Source organism: Engystomops pustulosus, chromosome 5, assembly GCF_040894005.1.
Source record: "Engystomops pustulosus chromosome 5, aEngPut4.maternal, whole genome shotgun sequence".
Classification (NCBI taxonomy): domain Eukaryota; kingdom Metazoa; phylum Chordata; class Amphibia; order Anura; family Leptodactylidae; genus Engystomops; species Engystomops pustulosus.
In genome coordinates this window covers 5093241-5114737 of record NC_092415.1, presented here as the reverse complement: position 1 = coordinate 5114737, position 21497 = coordinate 5093241, and the positions used below count along the sequence as shown (strand labels likewise).

Below are 21497 nucleotides of genomic sequence, written 5' to 3'. Positions count from 1 at the left end.
GGACAGTATTATAGTAGTTATATTCTTGTACATAGGGGGCAGTGTTATAATGTAGTTGTATTCCTGTACATAGGGGGCAGTATTATAGTAGTTATATTCCTGTACATAGGGGGCAGTATTATAGTAGTTATATTCTTGTACATAGGGGGCAGTATTATAATGTAGTTGTATTCCTGTACATAGGGGCAGTATTATAGTAGTTATATTCTTGTACATAGGGGGCAGTATTATAGTAGTTATATTCTTGTACATAGGGGGCAGTATTATAGTAGTTATATTCTTGTACATAGGGGGCAGTATTATAGTAGTTATATTCTTGTACATAGGGGGCAGTATTATAGTAGTTATATTCTTGTACATAGGGGCAGTATTATAGTAGTTATATTCTTGTACATAGGGGGCAGTATTATAGTAGTTATATTCTTGTACATAGGGGGCAGTGTTATAGTAGTTATATTCCTGTACATAGGGGCAGTATTATAGTAGTTATATTCCTGTACATAGAGGGCAGTATTATAGTAGTTATATTCTTGTACATAGGGGGTAGTATTATAGAAGTTATATTCCTGTACATAGGGGGCAGTATTATAGTAGTTATATTCTTGTACATAGGAGGCAGTATTATAGTAGTTATATTCTTGTACATAGGAGGAAGTATTATAGTAGTTATATTCTTGTACATAGGGGTAGTATTATAGTAGTTATATTCTTGTACATAGGGGGCAGTATTATAGTAGTTATATTCTTGTACATAGGGGGCAGTATTATAGTAATTATATTCCTGTACATAGGGGGCAGTATTATAGTAGTTATATTCTTGTACATAGGAGGCAGTATTATAGTAGATATATTCTTGTACATAGGGGGCAGTATTATAGTAGTTATATTCTTGTACATAGGGGGCAGTATTATAGTAATTATATTCCTGTACATAGGGGGCAGTATTATAGTAGTTGTATTCTTGTACATAGGGAGCAGTATTATAGCAGTTATATTCCTGTACATAGGGGGCAGTATTATAGTAGTTATATTCCTGTACATAGGGGGCAGTATTATAGTAGTTATATTCCTGTACATAGGGAGCAGTATTATAGTAGTTATATTCCTGTACATAGGGGGCAGTATTATAGTAGTTATATTCCTGTACATAGGAGGCAGTATTATAGTAGATATATTCTTGTACATAGGGGGCAGTATTATAGTAGTTATATTCTTGTACATAGGGGGCAGTATTATAGTAGTTATATTCCTGTACATAGGAGCAGTATTATAGTAGTTATATTCCTGTACATAGGGGGCAGTATTATAGTAGTTATATTCTTGTACATAGGGGGCAGTATTATAGTAGTTATATTCCTGTACATAGGGGGCAGTATTATAGTAGTTATATTCTTGTACATAGGGGGCAGTATTATAGTAGTTATATTCCTGTACATAGGGGGCAGTATTATAGTAGTTATATTCCTGTACATAGAGGGCAGTATTATAGTAGTTATATTCTTGTACATAGGGGGCAGTATTATAGTAGTTATATTCCTGTACATAGGGGGTAGTATTATAGTAGTTATATTCTTGTACATAGGGGGCAGTATTATAGTAGTTATATTCCTGTACATAGGGGGTAGTATTATAGTAGTTATATTCTTGTACATAGGGGGCAGTATTATAGTAGTTATATTCCTGTACATAGGGGGCAGTATTATAGTAGTTATATTCCTGTACATAGGGGCAGTATTATAGTAATGATATTCTTGTACATAGGGGGCAGTATCATAGTAGTTATATTCCTGTACATAGGAGGCAGTATTATAGTAGTTATATTCCTGTACATAGGGGGCAGTATTATAGTAGTTATATTCCTGTACATAGGGGGCAGTATTATAGTAGTTATATTCCTGTACATAGGGGGCAGTATTATAGTAGTTATATTCTTGTACATAGGGGGCAGTATTATAGTAGTTATATTCCTGTACATAGGGGGAAGTATTATAGTAGTTATATTCCTGTACATAGGGGGCAGTATTATAGTAGTTATATTCCTGTACATAGGGGGCAGTATTATAGTAGTTATATTCCAGTACATAGGGGGCAGTATTATAGTAGTTATATTCCTGTACATAGGGGGGCAGTATTATAGTAGTTATATCCCTGTACATAGGGGGCAGTATTATAGTAGTTATATTCTTGTACACAGGGGGCAGTATTATAGTAGTTATATTCTTGTACACAGAGGGCAGTATTATAGTAGTTATATTCCTGTACATAGGGGTCAGTATTATAGTAGTTATATTCTTGTACATAGGGGGTAGTATTATAGTAGTTATATTCCTGTACATAGGGGGCAGTATTATAGTAGTTATATTCTTGTACATAGGGGCAGTATTATAGTAGTTATATTCCTGTACATAGGGGGCAGTATTATAGTAGTTATATTCCTGTACATAGGGGGCAGTATTATAGTAGTTATATTCTTATACATAGGGGGCAGTATTATAGTAGTTATATTCCTGTACATAGGGGGCAGTATTATAGTAGTTATATTCTTGTACATAGGGGGCAGTATTATAGTAGTTATATCCTTGTACATAGGGGGCAGTATTATAGTAGTTATATTCTTGTACATAGGGGGCAGTATTATAGTAGTTATATTCTTGTACATAGGGGGAAGTATTATAGTAGTTATATTCCTGTACATAGGAGGCAGTATTATAGTAGTTATATTCCTGTACATAGGGGCAGTATTATAGTAGTTATATTCCTGTACATAGGGGGCAGTATTATAGTATATTCCTGTACATAGGGGGCAGTATTATAGCAGTTATATTCTTGTACATAGGGGGCAGTATTATAGTAGTTATATTCTTGTACATAGGGGGCAGTATTATAGTAGTTATATTCCTGTACATAGGGGGCAGTATTATAGTAGTTATATTCCTGTACATAGGGGGCAGTATTATAGTAGTTATATTCCTGTACATAGGGGGCAGTATTATAGTAGTTATATTCTTGTACATAGGGGGCAGTATTATAGTAGTTATATTCCTGTACATAGGGGGCAGTATTATAGTAGTTATATTCCTGTACATAGGGGGCAGTATTATAGTAGTTATATTCTTGTACATAGGGGGCAGTATTATAGTAGTTATATTCTTGTACATAGGGGCAGTATTATAGTAGTTATATTCCTGTACATAGGGGGCAGTATTACAGTAGTTATATTCTTGTACATAGGGGGCAGTATTATAGTAGTTATATTCTTGTACATAGGAGGCAGTATTATAGTAGTTATATTCTTGTACATAGGGGGCAGTATTATAGTAGTTATATTCCTGTACATAGGGGGCAGTATTATAGTAGTTATATTCTTGTACATAGGGGGCAGTATTATAGTAGTTATATTCCTGTACATAGGGGGCAGTATTATAGTAGTTATATTCCTGTGCATAGGGGGCAGTATTATAGTAGTTATATTCTTGTACATAGGGGGCAGTATTATAGTAGTTATATTCATGTACATAGGGGGCAGTATTATAGTAGTTATATTCCTGTACATAGGGGGCAGTATTATAGTAGTTATATTCCTGTACATAGGGGGCAGTATTATAGTAGTTATATTCTTGTACATAGGGGGCAGTATTATAGTAGTTATATTCCTGTACATAGGGGGCAGTATTATAGTAGTTATATTCCTGTACATAGGGGGCAGTATTATAGTAGTTATATTCTTGTACATAGGGGGCAGTATTATAGTAGTTATATTCTTGTACATAGGGGCAGTATTATAGTAGTTATATTCCTGTACATAGGGGGCAGTATTACAGTAGTTATATTCTTGTACATAGGGGGCAGTATTATAGTAGTTATATTCTTGTACATAGGAGGCAGTATTATAGTAGTTATATTCTTGTACATAGGGGGCAGTATTATAGTAGTTATATTCCTGTACATAGGGGGCAGTATTATAGTAGTTATATTCTTGTACATAGGGGGCAGTATTATAGTAGTTATATTCCTGTACATAGGGGGCAGTATTATAGTAGTTATATTCCTGTGCATAGGGGGCAGTATTATAGTAGTTATATTCTTGTACATAGGGGGCAGTATTATAGTAGTTATATTCATGTACATAGGGGGCAGTATTATAGTAGTTATATTCCTGTACATAGGGGGCAGTATTATAGTAGTTATATTCCTGTACATAGGGGGCAGTATTATAGTAGTTATATTCCTGTACATAGGGGGCAGTATTATAGTAGTTATATTCCTGTACATAGGGGCAGTATTATAGTAGTTATATTCTTGTACATAGGGGGCAGTATTATAGTAGTTATATTCCTGTACATAGGGGGCAGTATTATAGTAGTTATATTCTTGTACATAGGGGGCAGTATTATAGTAGTTATATTCCTGTACATAGGGGGCAGTATTATAGTAGTTATATTCCTGTACATAGGGGGCAGTATTATAGTAGTTATATTCCTGTACATAGGGGGCAGTATTATAGTAGTTATATTCCTGTACATAGGGGGCAGTATTATAGTAGTTATATTCCTGTACATAGGGGCAGTATTATAGTAGTTATATTCTTGTACATAGGGGGCAGTATTATAGTAGTTATATTCCTGTACATAGGGGGCAGTATTATAGTAGTTATATTCTTGTACATAGGGGGCAGTATTATAGTAGTTATATTCCTGTACATAGGGGGCAGTATTATAGTAGTTATATTCCTGTACATAGGGGGCAGTATTATAGTAGTTATATTCTTGTACATAGGGGGCAGTATTATAGTAGTTATATTCCTGTACATAGGGGGCAGTATTATAGTAGTTATATTCCTGTACATAGGGGGCAGTATTATAGTAGTTATATCCCTGTACATAGGGGGCAGTATTATAGTAGTTATATTCCTGTACATAGGGGGCAGTATTATAGTAGTTATATTCTTGTACATAGGGGGCAGTATTATAGTAGTTATATTCTTGTACATAGGGGGCAGTATTATAGTAGTTATATTCCTGTACATAGGGGGCAGTATTATAGTAGTTATATTCCTGTACATAGGGGGCAGTATTATAGTAGTTATATCCCTGTACATAGGGGGCCAGTATTATAGTAGTTATATTCTTGTACATAGGGGGCAGTATTATAGTAGTTATATTCCTGTACATAGGGGCAGTATTATAGTAGTTATATTCTTGTACATAGGGGGCAGTATTATAGTAGTTATATTCCTGTACATAGGGGGCAGTATTATAGTAGTTATATTCTTGTACATAGGGGGCAGTATTATAGTAGTTATATTCTTGTACATAGGGGGCAGTATTATAGTAGTTATATTCCTGTACATAGGGGCAGTATTATAGTAGTTATATTCTTGTACATAGGGGGCAGTATTATAGTAGTTATATTCCTGTACATAGGGGGCAGTATTATAGTAGTTATATTCTTGTACATAGGGGGCAGTATTATAGTAGTTATATTCTTGTACATAGGGGGCAGTATTATAGTAGTTATATTCTTGTACATAGGGGGCAGTATTATAGTAGTTATATTCCTGTACATAGGGGGCAGTATTATAGTAGTTATATTCTTGTACATAGGGGGCAGTATTATAGTAGTTATATTCCTGTACATAGGGGGCAGTATTATAGTAGTTATATCCCTGTACATAGGGGCAGTATTATAGCAGTTATATTCTTGTACATAGGGGGCAGTATTATAGTAGTTATAATCTTGTACATAGGGGGCAGTATTATAGTAGTTATGTTCTTGTACATAAGGGGCAGTATTATAGTAGGTATATTCTTGTACATAGGGGGCAGTATTATAGTAGTTATATTCCTGTACATAGGGGGCAGTATTATAGTAGTTATATTCTTGGACATGAAGAAAGAAAATCTCTTTATTGTTGCTCTCAGTTATACAGTATTAGTGACATTTCGCCTCCTGTATTAGGTCCATCTGTTCCTGTAGAAAGTTTTTTCTGTTTGCATCTTTATTGACTCAAAACTGTAAACATTTTTTTTTTTTTCATAAAAAACCTCCCGAAGAATTCCAAAAGTAAAGTCCACCAATCAGTGAGTCTCATGCATCTCATCACCGGCGTTAATAAATAATTAGCTCGTCCTGTGTGGCTTTCTCCTCCCTCCTGTTCATCAGGTGGATGTGTAGCCCCCGAGGTGCAGCGGACCCTCCTCATCCTCCTCCTTGTGTTGCCGTGTCCTCCTCTCACTTCCAGAAGACCACGTTCCACAGCTGCAGCCAGCACGGATACACGAAGAAGCAGATGAAGGGGAAGAGCAGCGATCCGTACAGGTAGTGGTCCAGCATGCCGCCGGCGATGGCCTGGAGGAAGAGCTGCCAGCACTCCAGAAACGTCACCGGATACTCAATCAGCTCCCGGTACAGGAATATACTGCCCAGGAGAGTGCTGGCCGGAGTGACCAGAACCAGCAGAGCCGCATACAGGAGCCTGGAGACAGAACACACCGGACCGGTGACACCACTGCAAACAACTCTACTCACATCCACAGCTGCATTTACATAGTGAATTTGATGCATATACTGCAGCACAGGACTGTTATATTCCAGGATTGTAGCTTCTCCAAGTGCTCTGGGGGCGTGTCCTCAAACTGCTGTGCTCTAAAAGGCTCCTCTAAGAGCTGTGGAATATTGGCTGCTACTAACATATACAAAGTTCTGATTACACAGGGACAATACATAACACTGGCTGCACAGAGCACAGAGCACAGCAGTGTGAGGTCTGATTACACATCTCTCCAGGGACAATACATAACACTGGCTGCAGAGAGCACAGAGCACAGCAGTGTGAGGTCTGATTACACATCTCTCCAGGGACAGTACATAACACTGGCTGCAGAGAGCACAGAGCACAGCAGTGTGAGGTCTGATTACACATCTCTCCAGGGACAATACATAACACTGGCTGCACAGAGCACAGCAGTGTGAGGTCTGATTACACATCTCTCCAGGGACAGTACATAACACTGGCTGCAGAGAGCACAGAGCACAGCAGTGTGAGGTCTGATTACACATCTCTCCAGGGACAATACATAACACTGGCTGCAGAGAGCACAGAGCACAGCAGTGTGAGGTATGATTACACATCTCTCCAGGGACAATACATAACACTGGCTGCACAGAGCACAGAGCACAGCAGTGTGAGGTCTGATTACACATCTCTCCAGGGACAATACATAACACTGGCTGCAGAGAGCACAGAGCACAGCAGTGTGAGGTCTGATTACACATCTCTCCAGGGACAATACATAACACTGGCTGCAGAGAGCACAGAGCACAGCAGTGTGAGGTCTGATTACACATCTCTCCAGGGACAATACATAACACTGGCTGCAGAGAGCACCGAGCACAGCAGTGTGAGGTCTGATTACACATCTCTCCAGGGACAGTATATAACACTGGCTGCAGAGAGCACAGAGCACAGCAGTGTGAGGTCTGATTACACATTTCTCCAGGGACAGTACATAACACTGGCTGCAGAGAGCACAGAGCACAGCAGTGTGAGGTCTGATTACACATCTCTCCAGGGACAGTACATAACACTGGCTGCAGAGAGCACAGAGCACAGCAGTGTGAGGTCTGATTACACATCTCTCCAGGGACAATACATAACACTGGCTGCAGAGAGCACAGAGCACAGCAGTGTGAGGTCTGATTACACATCTCTCCAGGGACGGTGCATAACACTGGCTGCAGAGAGCACAGAGCACAGCAGTGTGAGGTCTGATTACACATCTCTCCAGGGACAATACATAACACTGGCTGCACAGAGCACAGCAGTGTGAGGTCTGATTACACATCTCTCCAGGGACAGTACATAACACTGGCTGCAGAGAGCACAGAGCACAGCAGTGTGAGGTCTGATTACACATCTCTCCAGGGACAATACATAACACTGGCTGCAGAGAGCACAGAGCACAGCAGTGTTAGGTATGATTACACATCTCTCCAGGGACAATACATAACACTGGCTGCAGAGAGCACAGAGCACAACAGTGTGAGGTCTGATTACACATCTCTCCAGGGACAATACATAACACTGGCTGCAGAGAGCACAGAGCACAGCAGTGTGAGGTCTGATTACACATCTCTCCAGGGACAATACATAACACTGGCTGCAGAGAGCACAGAGCACAGCAGTGTGAGGTCTGATTACACATCTCTCCAGGGACAATACATAACACTGGCTGCAGAGAGCACCGAGCACAGCAGTGTGAGGTCTGATTACACATCTCTCCAGGGACAGTATATAACACTGGCTGCAGAGAGCACAGCAGTGTGAGGTCTGATTACACATCTCTCCAGGGACAGTATATAACACTGGCTGCAGAGAGCACAGCAGTGTGAGGTCTGATTACACATCTCTCCAGGGACAGTATATAACACTGGCTGCACAGAGCACAGCAGTGTGAGTTCTGATTACACATCTCTCCAGGGACAGTACATAACACTGGCTGCAGAGAGCACAGAGCACAGCAGTGTGAGGTCTGATTACACATCTCTCCAGGGACAGTACATAACACTGGCTGCAGAGAGCACAGAGCACAGCAGTGTGAGGTCTGATTACACATCTCTCCAGGGACAATACATAACACTGGCTGCAGAGAGCACAGAGCACAGCAGTGTGAGGTCTGATTACACATCTCTCCAGGGACAATACATAACACTGGCTGCAGAGAGCACAGAGCACAGCAGTGTGAGGTCTGATTACACATCTCTCCAGGGACAGTACATAACACTGGCTGCAGAGAGCACAGAGCACAGCAGTGTGAGGTCTGATTACACATCTCTCCAGGGACATTACATAACACTTGCTGCAGAGAGCACAGAGCACAGCAGTGTGAGGTCTGATTACACATCTCTCCAGGGACAATACATAACACTGGCTGCACAGAGCACAGCAGTGTGAGGTCTGATTACACATCTCTCCAGGGACAATACATAACACTGGCTGCAGAGAGCACAGAGCACAGCAGTGTGAGGTCTGATTACACATCTCTCCAGGGACAATACATAACACTGGCTGCACAGAGCACAGCAGTGTGAGGTCTGATTACACATCTCTCCAGGGATAATACATAACACTGGCTGCAGAGAGCACAGAGCACAGCAGTGTGAGGACAAACTACAATCCTGGAATATACATCCATTTTTAAACAGTGCTGCTGCTACTTACATACACACACAAGAAGAATGGGCTGCAGGGTCCAGCACTGTACTCTCTTCCGTTCCCTCCCCGTGGGGAGGTGGCTGTTGGACACTGATATAACATTGACGACTAATGGTAAATGCAATAACAAAAGTTTTAAGCAGTCACAAACTGGTTGTAGCAATCACTCACTTTGGTCCGGAGGGCTGGACCACAGCGGCCACGGGCACCATGGTGACGGCCAGGATGAATCCCAGGGAGAAGTTGATGACGGCGATACAGCCGAGCTGCACGGCCAGGTACAGGAGCGAGATCAGCTTCAGCGTCATCCAGCCCTGGTCCGATCCTCCTCCGGTCAGAACCCTGCAGGGGGAGGACACAGACATCAGACACACTCACCTTCCTATAGAGGCATGAGGACCCCCTGAGGTAAGTGCACTGCAGGGGGTGCACTAAGGACTCATAAAACATAGTCAGACATTGCTAGGGGTAACAAAGGAAATAAGAAGGAACCACTTGTGCAAAGGCCCCGGTACTGGCATCTCCGCGCCTCTCCTCCCGTCCCCCAGCTCCGCGCCTCTCCTCCCGTCCCCCAGCTCCGCGCCTCTCCTCCCGTCCCCCAGCTCCGCGCCTCTCCTCCCGTCCCCCAGCTCCGCGCCTCTCCTCCCGTCCCCCAGCTCCGCGCCTCTCCTCCCGTCCCCCAGCTCCGCGCCTCTCCTCCCGTCCCCCAGCTCCGCGCCTCTCCTCCCGTCCCCCAGCTCCCAGCCTCTCCTCCCGTCCCCCAGCTCCCAGCCTCTCCTCCCGTCCCCCAGCTCCCAGCCTCTCCTCCCGTCCCCCATCTCCGCCTCTCCTCCCGTCCCCCATCTCCGCCTCTCCTCCCGTCCCCCATCTCCGCCTCTCCTCCCGTCCCCCATCTCCGCCTCTCCTCCCGTCCCCCATCGGCGCCTCTCCTCCCGTCCCCCATCTCCGCCTCTCCTCCCGTCCCCCATCTCCGCCTCTCCTCCCGTCCCCCATCTCCGCCTCTCCTCCCGTCCCCCATCTCCGCCTCTCCTCCCGTCCCCCATCGGCGCCTCTCCTCCCGTCCCCCATCGGCGCCTCTCCTCCCGTCCCCCATCTCCGCCTCTCCTCCCGTACCCCATCGGCGCCTCTCCTCCCGTACCCCATCGGCGCCTCTCCTCCCGTCCCCCATCTCCGCCTCTCCTCCCGTACCCCATCGGCGCCTCTCCTCCCGTCCCCCATCGGCGCCTCTCCTCCCGTCCCCCATCTCCGCCTCTCCTCCCGTCCCCCATCTCCGCCTCTCCTCCCGTCCCCCATCTCCGCCTCTCCTCCCGTCCCCCATCTCCGCCTCTCCTTCCGTCCCCCATCTCCGCCTCTCCTCCCGTCCCCCATCTCCGCCTCTCCTCCCGTCCCCCATCTCCGCCTCTCCTCCCGTCCCCCATCGGCGCCTCTCCTCCCGTCCCCCATCGGCGCCTCTCCTCCCGTCCCCCATCTCCGCCTCTCCTCCCGTACCCCATCGGCGCCTCTCCTCCCGTCCCCCATTGGCGCCTCTCCTCCCGTACCCCATCTCCGCCTCTGCTCCAGGTGATGATGTCAGGTTTATTGTGCAGAGCCAATCCCTTAGCCCAGGGACTTGGTGTGAATGATCAATATGTCATTACCAAGACAAGTGTCCACAACCAAACGCACAATATACAAGACGTCAGAACTTCCAGACCCAGGGACCGGACCGCCAGTACTGGAGGGAATATGGAGACGTGGACCTGGACAGGGAACCTGGACAACTCTCTAAAGGGAACCTGTCAGCAGGTGAGACCATGTAGACTGCAGCCAGTGTTATGCATTGCCCTGGAGATGGGTGTAATCAGATCTTTGTGTATGTTGTTAGTAGCAGCAGGACTGTGAAGTATAGATTTATATTGTAGAATTCTTATGTACTTCGAGGTGTCCTCACACTGCTACAATCCAGGGACTGTGAGTAGCTCAGTGCAGAGATGCAAGTAACAATATAACATAACCATCAATGTTATTTAGATGTAAATCTAGAACCTTCTTGAAGCTCTCTGCTGTCCCTGCTGTGACCAGCGCCTGAGGCAAGCTACTCCACAGATTGAGAGTTCTTACAGTTTTTCAACCGTATAAACTATGATATTTCAAAGTCCTGCTGCCATTAACAACACACTCAAAGGTCTGATTACACACATGTATAACACTGGCTGCAGAGAGCATAGAGCACAGCAGTGTGAGATCACACTCGAGTGCTACAATCCTGGAATAAAAATCCATAACTTACAGTCCTGCTGCTATTAAACAACAAACACAGGTCTGATTACACATCACTCCAATGCTGGCTGCAGTCTGTATGGTCTCACCTGCTGATGGTTTCCCTTTGACAGAACTTTTCAGACTACCCCTGCCCTTGTGCTGCTTTGCTGTACAACACTGAACACGTAGTGCAGCTCCGCAGGAAGCACTGGATGGGGTTATGATTCTTTTTTTCACATGAAACTCTCCACTCATTTACAGTACGCAGAAATCTATAGTTATTACAGTAGCAGTTTTTTTTTGTTCAGTACCTGTGAGTATTATGGGGCAGCGCCAGACCTGCCACGTATATAGCGATGGCAATGAGCACCACGGCCTCTGCCTCGGAGACTGGGAAGTGTTCGGTGGCCATGTCCTGGCTCAGCACCGGGAGGTAGTAGAGGCTGAGCCCTGTGGCGTGACAGATGACGATGGGGGTCGCCAGTGACAGGACCCCCGGCCTCCCCTCCTAGAACACAAGAACATAGATCAGACTGGACTCTACCTGTACAACGCCCCAGCATATAGCGGAGACATACGCACCGGCTCACTATCTCCAGCACCGTCCTCGCTATTCACTTCTGGCCGGCTCAGCTTAATCCACAGATCCAGAGCGTAGAAAGGGTCAAGGATCAACAAGAAATTAAAGGGGTTGTCCAGGATTCGAAAACATGATTGTTCCTACCATATACTGCAATACCACAGTATATGGAGAATTATCCATGGATTTATAGCCTCCAGCACACGGATTGGATCCAGCCAAAGTCCTGAAGTCTCATACAGATAGTCAAAAGGAGTCTCCAATTTGGGATCTCTCCTTACCACTAGTATTCAAGAGCATCCGAATGGGGTGCGTTGATGTTCTCCTCAAGTTTTGGGACATGAGACAGGCGCTGACTTACTCGGAAGTTTTTCCTTAAAAAGGCTTTTTTTATTTAAGCCATAAATGGCGATAAAACAATAAAAGGTTCTTACAAGTAAAAATTGGAATAACACGTTTCGCGCTAGGACTTAGCGCTTCCTCAGATTCCTTAACATACAATTAGCTGCTTGACATTTATAGATGACAGGGAGCAATCAAACAAACAGGAAGTCCAGCAGTGAGACCTCCGGCCCAGAACCGCATGGGGACCGGCGGGCCAGTGGCGACATCAAACCGTTACTTACAACAAGTCAAAATAGGTTAAAATAAAATCAAGTATTAGCAGGTGGAATACATGGCATTAATCGCAGCTTGATTACTTATCCAGCTTGATTAGATCAGAGTCCTAGGACTTAATTAATTCTAATTATCCTAGTCCACTGTGAAATAGGATGTTTATCCACACACAATAAATTAATTGTGAACCATCCTTTATTTTATTGTTACAGCCCGTCCTTCCTGAGTATATACGCAAGACATTTCTGTTCAACACTTCACCTCTCACTTTCATAAACCCCAAAGAATAAAAATAGATAACTTACCTCCAACTACACAAGTCCATCTAGTCACATCATTCACGAGTTCTGAGCTTAAATTCTTATCCCCAGAGTAAATCTGCAAAATGACCACTAGATGCCCTCAGAGTACATCTACACTGATGCAGGAACCAATCTAATTTTGATCCCGTCAGGCCACCTTACTTGTAGTTTCAAGAACTACCCCATATTTGTAGTTCCCGACTCCCCTTGTACAGCTATAGCCACGCCAGTGGATCCACACTTGGTTCATTGGGGCCTCCGTAGTTGTAGTTCCAAGGGCAGCTTCATTTTTGTAGTCCTAGGACTCTGATCTAATCAAGCTGGATAAGTAATCATATTTATGTTTTTTACTGTGATTAATGCCATGTATTTCACCTGCTAATACTTGATGTGGCCACTGGCCCGCCGGTCCCCATGCGGTTCTGGGCCGGAAGTCTCACTGTTGGACTTCCTGTTTGTTTGATTGCTCCCTGTCATCTATAAATGTCAAGCAGCTAATTGTATGTTAAGGAATCTGAGGAAGCGCTAAGTCCTAGCGCGAAGCGCGTTATTCCAATTTTTAATTGTAAGAACCTTTTATTGTTTTATCGCCATTTATGGCTTAAATAAAAAAAGCCATTTTAAGGAAAAAACTTCCGAGTAAGTCAGCGCCTGTCTCATGTCCCAAAACTTGAGGAGAACATCAACGCACCCCATTCGAATGCTCTTGAATACTGTGTACTGTTTACAGGAGAGCGAACAGCCCTTTATGCCCTTCATGCACAACTCTCAGAGGTGAGTGGAATACCACAACACTGATCTCCATATTTTGGAGGGTAATACACCATAGCAGCGCTCTCTGTCTCCGCTTGTCTCTCCACCTCATTCCTATATTCTTACCACTAGTGGGAGCTGACTGTATATGGAATATACTGCTCCCATACAAACCAATGTGAGCTGCCTGCAAGCGCCCCCTGCTGGCAGGAAGAGTCCTACATTCTCGTGACTCAGGGTTATAAGCGGGAGAAGGGGGTCCGCACGTTACCATAAACCTCACACTGAAGGATATTCGCAGGATGAGAATGAGGATGAGGAAGCCGATGGCCGGCATGTAGATCCCGATAGACACAAACCTGGAGAGGGAGGGGAGGAGGTAGAAGAAGTAGGACTGGTGCAGGCGCTCCGAGAGGTTGTTCAGTTTACGGAACATTCCCTCAATAGTCCTGGAAAAGAACAAAGGAAAATTCAGATATAATCCTGATAATACGGGAAGACGCCGGATGTAACTGCAGGACAGGATCCGGGCATTTCTGATTTCTTGCTACAACTAAGCGAGTAGGGAGCTGCTGTTTAACCCCTTAGGGACTATCCTTGGGTTAGGAACATGCTGCTTTCTGTCTGTGTCTGTGCTGAAGATCGGCTGTAGAGAAATGAACTGAGGCTCAGTTGTAATACCTGGCACTGCCCATTGTGTGGCGCCGTTTATGGCAGAGAGATGCACACACATTCCACCATAATTTACTGTATCACAGCCGTGCGAGGGTCTGCTTCTGTTACTTTACATATCCCCCCAGAATGTAACCACACGAGTCCATATTACCCTTACACCCCTGTGCTGTAATAAGATCCGAACAGACTTACTCCCCGATGGTGACCATGTCGTATTTGTACTGCCGGAAGCTGTTGATGCCTCTCAGGGTGATGGCTTCGATGTGGTAGCGGAGGAAGAGGCCGTGGTCTCCCTGAGGTCGGCCGGACCCCTGCTTCAGGACCATGAGCAGCATAGTGTGCAGGTTGTGGAGGTATCCCGGGAGAGTGTCATAATCATTGCGCTGAAGCTGTACCGGGAGAGAGACGCAGCAGTGTAAAGCACAGAGGGCAGTGGGCGAAGCTATGAGCAAACAAATACATTAGGGGGCGGAGCTATGAGAAACAAATACATTAGGGGGCGGAGCTATGAGAAACAAATACATTAGGGGGCGGAGTGTATTCTGAAAGAAAGGGTTATTAAAGGGATTAGAAAGAACAAAATTGTTTTCTCCAAGGAACAGCGCCACTTATCCCAAAGGTAATCAGCAGGGGCGTAAATATGAGAGGCAGGGCCCCATAGAAGGCCTCGGAATGGCTCAACATCCCCCTTAAAAATTCACACATTTATATACCTATATACATAAACATACAGTTCCTCTCACACACACACATTTATACACTCACACACACTTACGTTTTGTTGCCATTTCTGAAAGAAAGGCACTTTCAGAGAGAATTATGAATGCAGCTCTGAATATGAACTTACCCCACAGGGGTTTACACCTGGTGCACACCTTGCACTGATGGACACGTTGCTGTGCACTTTCAGACACAATTATGAATGCAGCTCTAGATGGGACAGCTGATAAGCCATCACCTTAGCCCCCATGCCCAGGGATCCAGGCCGGATGCTGTGACCCTCGGATGGCGGTGCCAGGCTCACCTTGCCCTGTATGGTGCACAGCAGCTGGTTCTTCTGGCAGAAAGCTAAGAACAGGTTCACCATGTCCAGGTTCGGCAGCTGCCCGTTCAGTCCTTCCACGACCACATCGAAGCTGGTGATGACATCACTGCTCATCTCCAGGGATATGGCCGCCTGGATGGCTCCGGCTCGTCCCATCATCACTGACGACTTTATTTCTGGCGGGCGCAATAGGGAACACGTCAATGTGCGTCATGTAGTGTAATATCCAGAACTGCCTGTAGATGGCAGCAGACACAAGGAAAATGCTGGAAACTAATCTGCCACATTAAAGGGGTTGTCTATGCACACAAACTAGCAGTCACATGTGTTACTGTGACCACTTTGGGTGCGGACCTCTCGTACCTGTCACGTTGACGTCATGGTACCCCTCCAGCCAGGCCTCCATCCCGATCAGGTCATGCTCATTCACCAGGAAGATGATATCCTTCGCCCAGTAGATCTGCCCTGTGAGTACACAACAAGGTCACACATTAGTAAGAATACAAACTTACAAATAATCACCTCCTTCCCGTTTTACAGACAGACGTGCCTGTCCTCACACTGCTGTGCTCTTAACTCTCAGCACTGGGTCGGTCCACTGCCCTTGCCCTCTGCTTTGAGCGACATCTCTCGTATTCAACTAGAAGCCTACGAAAGATTTTACAAAGCAGAGAAGAGAGTAAAGGCTGTGGATCGCTTTAATGCACAGAGCACAGCAGTGTTAGGAAACAATCCTGGAATATAAATCCATATATTACAGTCCTGCTGCTAATAACAACATACACATCTCTCCAGGGACAGTACGTAACACTGGCTACTGCCTGTAAGGTCACATCTTCTGACAGGTTCCCTTCAATCCAGTATCTGACAATCCAGAAATCTGAACATAATGTAGAAAAATAGTTCTATGTAATCCAGAAGATCTGATAATCCGTCATCTTTCAGTTCTCAGTGATGCAGGATTAAAGGGGTCTTCCAGTATCTGTGGAGCTGAGTCATATGGAAGCAGATGGTCTGTGGAGCGATCAGTGATGGCATCTAATCGATTATTTACAGCTCTGTCCTAAGGGTCTGCAGGGGAGAAAGCAAATCCAAGACTCCGCTAATCCCCCCTCCCCTACAGGTAGTAAGGGCCGTCACTTAGGACCCAGGAACAACCAACAGGAGCAACAGGGAAACCACCTTGGGGGTCTTACCCTCCCCTCCTATTGGGGGTCTCACCTCGGAAGTAAGAAGCCAGTGACAGCAGGAGCCCCACAGCCTGGTTGTTGTTGTTCCCCTCGCTGCAGGGGACACTGAGGACCAGAGACTCAGTACTGGCAGCACGAGGGGCGCGGAGGATGCCGTATACATTGGTGCCCTTCACCATCTGTGAACATAATAGAGGTTATTACACTGCTCCCCGCCTCCTGTATACCCTGTACACCACGAGATATACATACGTAACGTTCTGTGGATTCATCAGGAAACGGCAAGTTCCTCACAAAGCTCTGAGTGTAAACCTCCAGCCCGATCCCTCGCATCGTCCGCTCCAGCCAGGCCACTGGGGAGCCCCTGCACAAAAACCGGGGAACCCCCCAGAAAAAATCAACCTCTGTGGCTAAACATAACAGCTGCACAACTTCTGCACTTGTGCTGACAGTTTGTTACAATGTATCAGGCTGGAGTAAGTGCTGAATGGACTAGATAAAACTGTAACAAACCCTCAGCTGTGTGGGCCGGGGGTTAGTCAATTAAGTTGTATCCAATCTAGACAATCCCAGGTGAGCTAAACTGAAATTTAATAAGCAGAAATTCTGCTACTGTGCTGATCGTTTGTTACAATGTATCAGTGAAGGTAAAATTTCTCAGGCTAAAGTCGAGGTGGCACAGGTGAATGGGCGAGATACTACTGTGACAAACCAATATATGTGTGGGGCGGAATCAGTTAGGTTGGATATATATCAGACGATTCTCTAGACTGGATACAACTGTAACAAACCCTCAGATACGAGTACATTGTGCACATATAATTAGTGAGCGTCTCCTACAGAGCATGATGTCATCTCTCTATATTCTGATGTCACTCACCCGGCAGATTTCTTGTGTGCAGCAAAATCTCGTGCGTAGAACAGCGCCCGCTCCCCGTAGATGAATTTCTCGTCCACCATAGTGGATCCCATAGAGTTCTCCGATATGTAGGAGCGCAGTGTGAACGGCTGGAAAGCTAAACCCAGGAACCAGCAAACCCCAACCAGATAACTGATAACACTGCGGAGGAAGAGAGAAACATCAGAAGAACAAAGACGTCATATTCATGGGGGACCCTGAGACACAGACAACGATAGAGCAGCACCCTCACCTGAAGTGGCTGATAACAAAGAGTAATAGATTGTATCCCCCCCCCCCCCCTGTACAGTCTCCTCTCCCCGGGATGTAATGGCTGATAACAGAGAGTAATAGATTGTATCCCCCCTGTACAGTCTCCTCTCCCCGGGATGTAATGGCTGATAACAGAGAGTAATAGATTGTATCCCCCCCCCCTGTACAGTCTCCTCTCCCCGGGATGTAATGGCTGATAACAGAGAGTAATAGATTGTATCCCCCCCTGTACAGTCTCCTCTCCCCGGGATGTAATGGCTGATAACAGAGAGTAATAGATTGTATCCCCCATGTACAGTCTCCTCTCCCCGGGATGTAATGGCTGATAACAGAGAGTAATAGATTGTACCCCCCCCCCCCCCCCTGTACAGTCTCCTCTCCCCGGGGTGTAATGGCTGATAACAGAGAGTAATAGATTGTATCCCCCCTGTACAGTCTCCTCTCCCCGGGATGTAATGGCTGATAACAGAGAGTAATAGATTGTATCCCCCCTGTACAGTCTCCTCTCCCCGGGATGTAACGGCTGATAACAGAGAGTAATAGATTGTATCCCTCCCTGTACAGTCTCCTCTCCCCGGGGTGTAATGGCTGATAACAGAGAGTAATAGATTGTACCCCCCCTGTACAGTCTCCTCTCCCCGGGATGTAATGGCTGATAACAGAGAGTAATAGATTGTATCCTCTCCCCGGGATGTAATGGCTGATAACAGAGAGCAGTAGTCTGTATATATCACGGAGCACTCACCAGAGGGGGGCATTGAGCCTTGTGATGACACGTGACAGCGCCTGCCGCCGGTTCGGGTCAGAGAGGATCCCCATGGTGTCTGCGCCTATTTTAACATATAATGAGAGAAGGTAAAATAAGTCACAATCAGAACAGGGAGAATGAGATGTATAAATGTACAGAGCAGAAGCCGGGGAGTGTATGTAATGTACAGAGCCGGGGAGTGTATGTAATGTACAGAGCCGGGGAGTGTATGTAATGTACAGAGCCGGGGAGTGTATATAATGTACAGAGCAGAAGCCGGGGAGTGTATATAATGTACAGAGCCGGGGAGTGTATATAATGTACAGAGCCCGGGAGTGTATATAATGTACAGAGCCGGGGAGTGTATATAATGTACAGAGCCCGGGAGTGTATATAATGTACAGAGCCGGGGAGTGTATATAACGTACAGAGCCGGGGAGTGTATATAACGTACAGAGCCGGGGAGTGTATATAATGCACAGAGCCGGGGAGTGTATATAATGCACAGAGCCGGGGAGTGTATGTAATGTACAGAGCCGGGGAGTGTATGTAATGCACAGAGCCGGGGAGTGTATATAATGTACAGAGCCGGGGAGTGTATATAATGCACAGAGCCGGGGAGTGTATATAATGTACAGAGCCGGGGAGTGTATGTAATGTACAGAGCCGGGGAGTGTATATAACGCACAGAGCCGGGGAGTGTATATAATGTACAGAGCCGGGGAGTGTATATAATGTACAGAGCCGGGGAGTGTATATAATGTACAGAGCCGGGGAGTGTATATAATGTACAGAGCCGGGGAGTGTATATAATGCACAGAGCCGGGGAGTGTATATAATGTACAGAGCCCGGGAGTGTATAATGCACAGAGCCCGGGAGTGTATAACGCACAGCGCCCGGGAGTGTATAATGCACAGAGCCCGGGAGTGTATATAATGTACAGAGCCCGGGAGTGTATATAATGTACAGAGCCCGGGAGTGTATATAATGTACAGAGCCGGGGAGTGTATATAATGTACAGAGCCGGGGAGTGTATATAATGTACAGAGCCGGGGAGTGTATATAATGTACAGAGCCGGGGAGTGTATAATGCACAGAGCCGGGGAGTGTATATAATGCACAGAGCCGGGGAGTGTATATAATGCACAGAGCCGGGGAGTGTATATAATGTACAGAGCCCGGGAGTGTATAATGCACAGAGCCCGGGAGTGTATAACGCACAGCGCCCGGGAGTGTATATAATGTACAGAGCCCGGGAGTGTATAACGCACAGAGCCCGGGAGTGTATAATGCACAGAGCCCGGGAGTGTATAATGTACAGAGCCCGGGAGTGTATAACGCACAGAGCCCGGGAGTGTATATAATGTACAGAGCCGGGGAGTGTATATAATGTACAGAGCCGGGGAGTGTATATAATGTACAGAGCCGGGGAGTGTATATAATGTACAGAGCCGGGGAGTGTATATACTGCACAGAGCCGGGGAGTGTATATAATGCACAGAGCCGGGGAGTGTATATAATGTACAGAGCCGGGGAGTGTATAATGCACAGAGCCGGGAGTGTATATAATGCACAGAGCCGGGGAGTGTATATAATGTACAGAGCCGGGGAGTGTATATAATGTACAGAGCCGGGGAGTGTATATAATGTACAGAGCCGGGGAGTGTATATAATGTACAGAGCCGGGGAGTGTATATAATGTACAGAGCCGGGGAGTGTATATAATGCACAGAGCCGGGGAGTGTATATAATGTACAGAGCCGGGGAGTGTATATAATGTACAGAGCCGGGGAGTGTATATAATGTACAGAGCCCGGGAGTGTATATAATGTACAGAGCCGGGGAGTGTATATAATGTACAGAGCCGGGGAGTGTATATAATGTACAGAGCCGGGGAGTGTATATAATGCACAGAGCCGGGGAGTGTATGTAATGCACAGAGCCGGGGAGTGTATATAATGTACAGAGCCGGGGAGTGTGTGTAATGTACAGAGCCGGGGAGTGTATATAATGCACAGAGCCGGGGAGTGTATATAATGTACAGAGCCGGGGAGTGTATATAATGTACAGAGCCGGGGAGTGTATATAATGTACAGAGCCGGGGAGTGTATATAATGTACAGAGCCGGGGAGTGTATATAATGTACAGAGCCGGGGAGTGTATATAATGTACAGAGCCGGGGAGTGTATATAATGCACAGAGCCGGGGAGTATATAATGCACAGAGCCCGGGAGTGTATAATGTACAGAGCCGGGGAGTGTATATAATGTACAGAGCCGGGGAGTGTATATAATGTACAGAGCCGGGGAGTGTATATAATGTACAGAGCCCGGGAGTGTATAACGCACAGAGCCCGGGAGTGTATAATGTACATCAGAAGTGTCTTAGATCAGAACACATGGCAGCCAATCAAGGCTCATCTTTCATTTTACCACAGCAGTTTATAAAATGAAAGCCGTGCGCTGATTGGTTACTATGGGCAACCACTTCAGTTTTACCTCAGACTCTGCTGGTAAATCTCGGGTGTTAAACGCAGCGTCCTGCATTACATAGAGAAGCTTACAGTATTATTCCCTATTAATGACATGCAGGACATTATACTACGGTAACAATGTCCAGTTATTATCATCACTTCCCTCCTGTCTCTCACCTCCTCCGGGTGCAGCCGCTGTCACTGCAGAGACTTCCGCATCATAGAGACCAGGAAGCAGAGGCTAGAGCGGCCACAGGCAGGTACCATAGAGGGGCAGAGGAGGGCTAGAGCGGCCACAGGCCGGTACCATAGAGGGGCAGAGGAGGGCTAGAGCGGCCACAGGCAGGTACCATAGAGGGGCAGAGGAGGGCTAGAGCGGCCACAGGAAGATACCATAGAGGGGCAGAGGAGGGCTAGAGCGGCCACAGGAAGATAGCATAGAGGGGCAGAGGAAGGCTAGAGCAGCCACTGGTAGAAACTAAAACG

General features: G+C 45.8%; 1 protein-coding gene across 2 annotated transcripts; it reads right to left on the bottom strand.

Moving 5' to 3' along the window:
- Positions 1 to 5887: 5887 nt before the first annotated feature.
- On the bottom strand, positions 5888 to 21435 carry GPAA1 (glycosylphosphatidylinositol anchor attachment 1). 2 transcript variants are annotated; one of them, XM_072151076.1, is made up of 13 exons: positions 21189 to 21435; positions 18535 to 18619; positions 17499 to 17678; positions 16871 to 16982; positions 16650 to 16797; positions 15792 to 15893; positions 15408 to 15604; positions 14576 to 14772; positions 14004 to 14157; positions 12038 to 12109; positions 11767 to 11963; positions 9386 to 9556; positions 5888 to 6475 (listed from the first exon to the last, which is right to left on the bottom strand). In XM_072151076.1, the coding sequence occupies exons 2-13, from the start codon at positions 18606 to 18608 to the stop codon at positions 6232 to 6234; spliced, it is 1848 nt and encodes a 615-aa protein (XP_072007177.1). In that variant the 5' UTR covers positions 18609 to 18619; positions 21189 to 21435; the 3' UTR covers positions 5888 to 6231. The 2 variants fall into 2 exon arrangements, with proteins under 2 accessions (XP_072007177.1, XP_072007178.1); XM_072151077.1 differs by lacking the exon at positions 21189 to 21435 and adding an exon at positions 21037 to 21057.
- Between the last annotated feature and the right edge of the window lie 62 nt (positions 21436 to 21497).

Excerpts from the sequence above, each read along its gene's own strand:
- GPAA1 (XM_072151076.1), bottom strand. The coding sequence starts at position 18,608 with ATGGGGATCCTCTCTGACCCGAACCGGCGGCAGGCGCTGTCACGTGTC. Across the intron at positions 14,773-15,407 it reads TGTGCACCATACAGGGCAAG|CTTCAGCGCAATGATTATGA; the intron begins GTGAGCCTGGCA and ends CTCCCGGTACAG. Across the intron at positions 14,158-14,575 it reads GACATGGTCACCATCGGGGA|GACTATTGAGGGAATGTTCC; the intron begins GTAAGTCTGTTC and ends GTTCTTTTCCAG.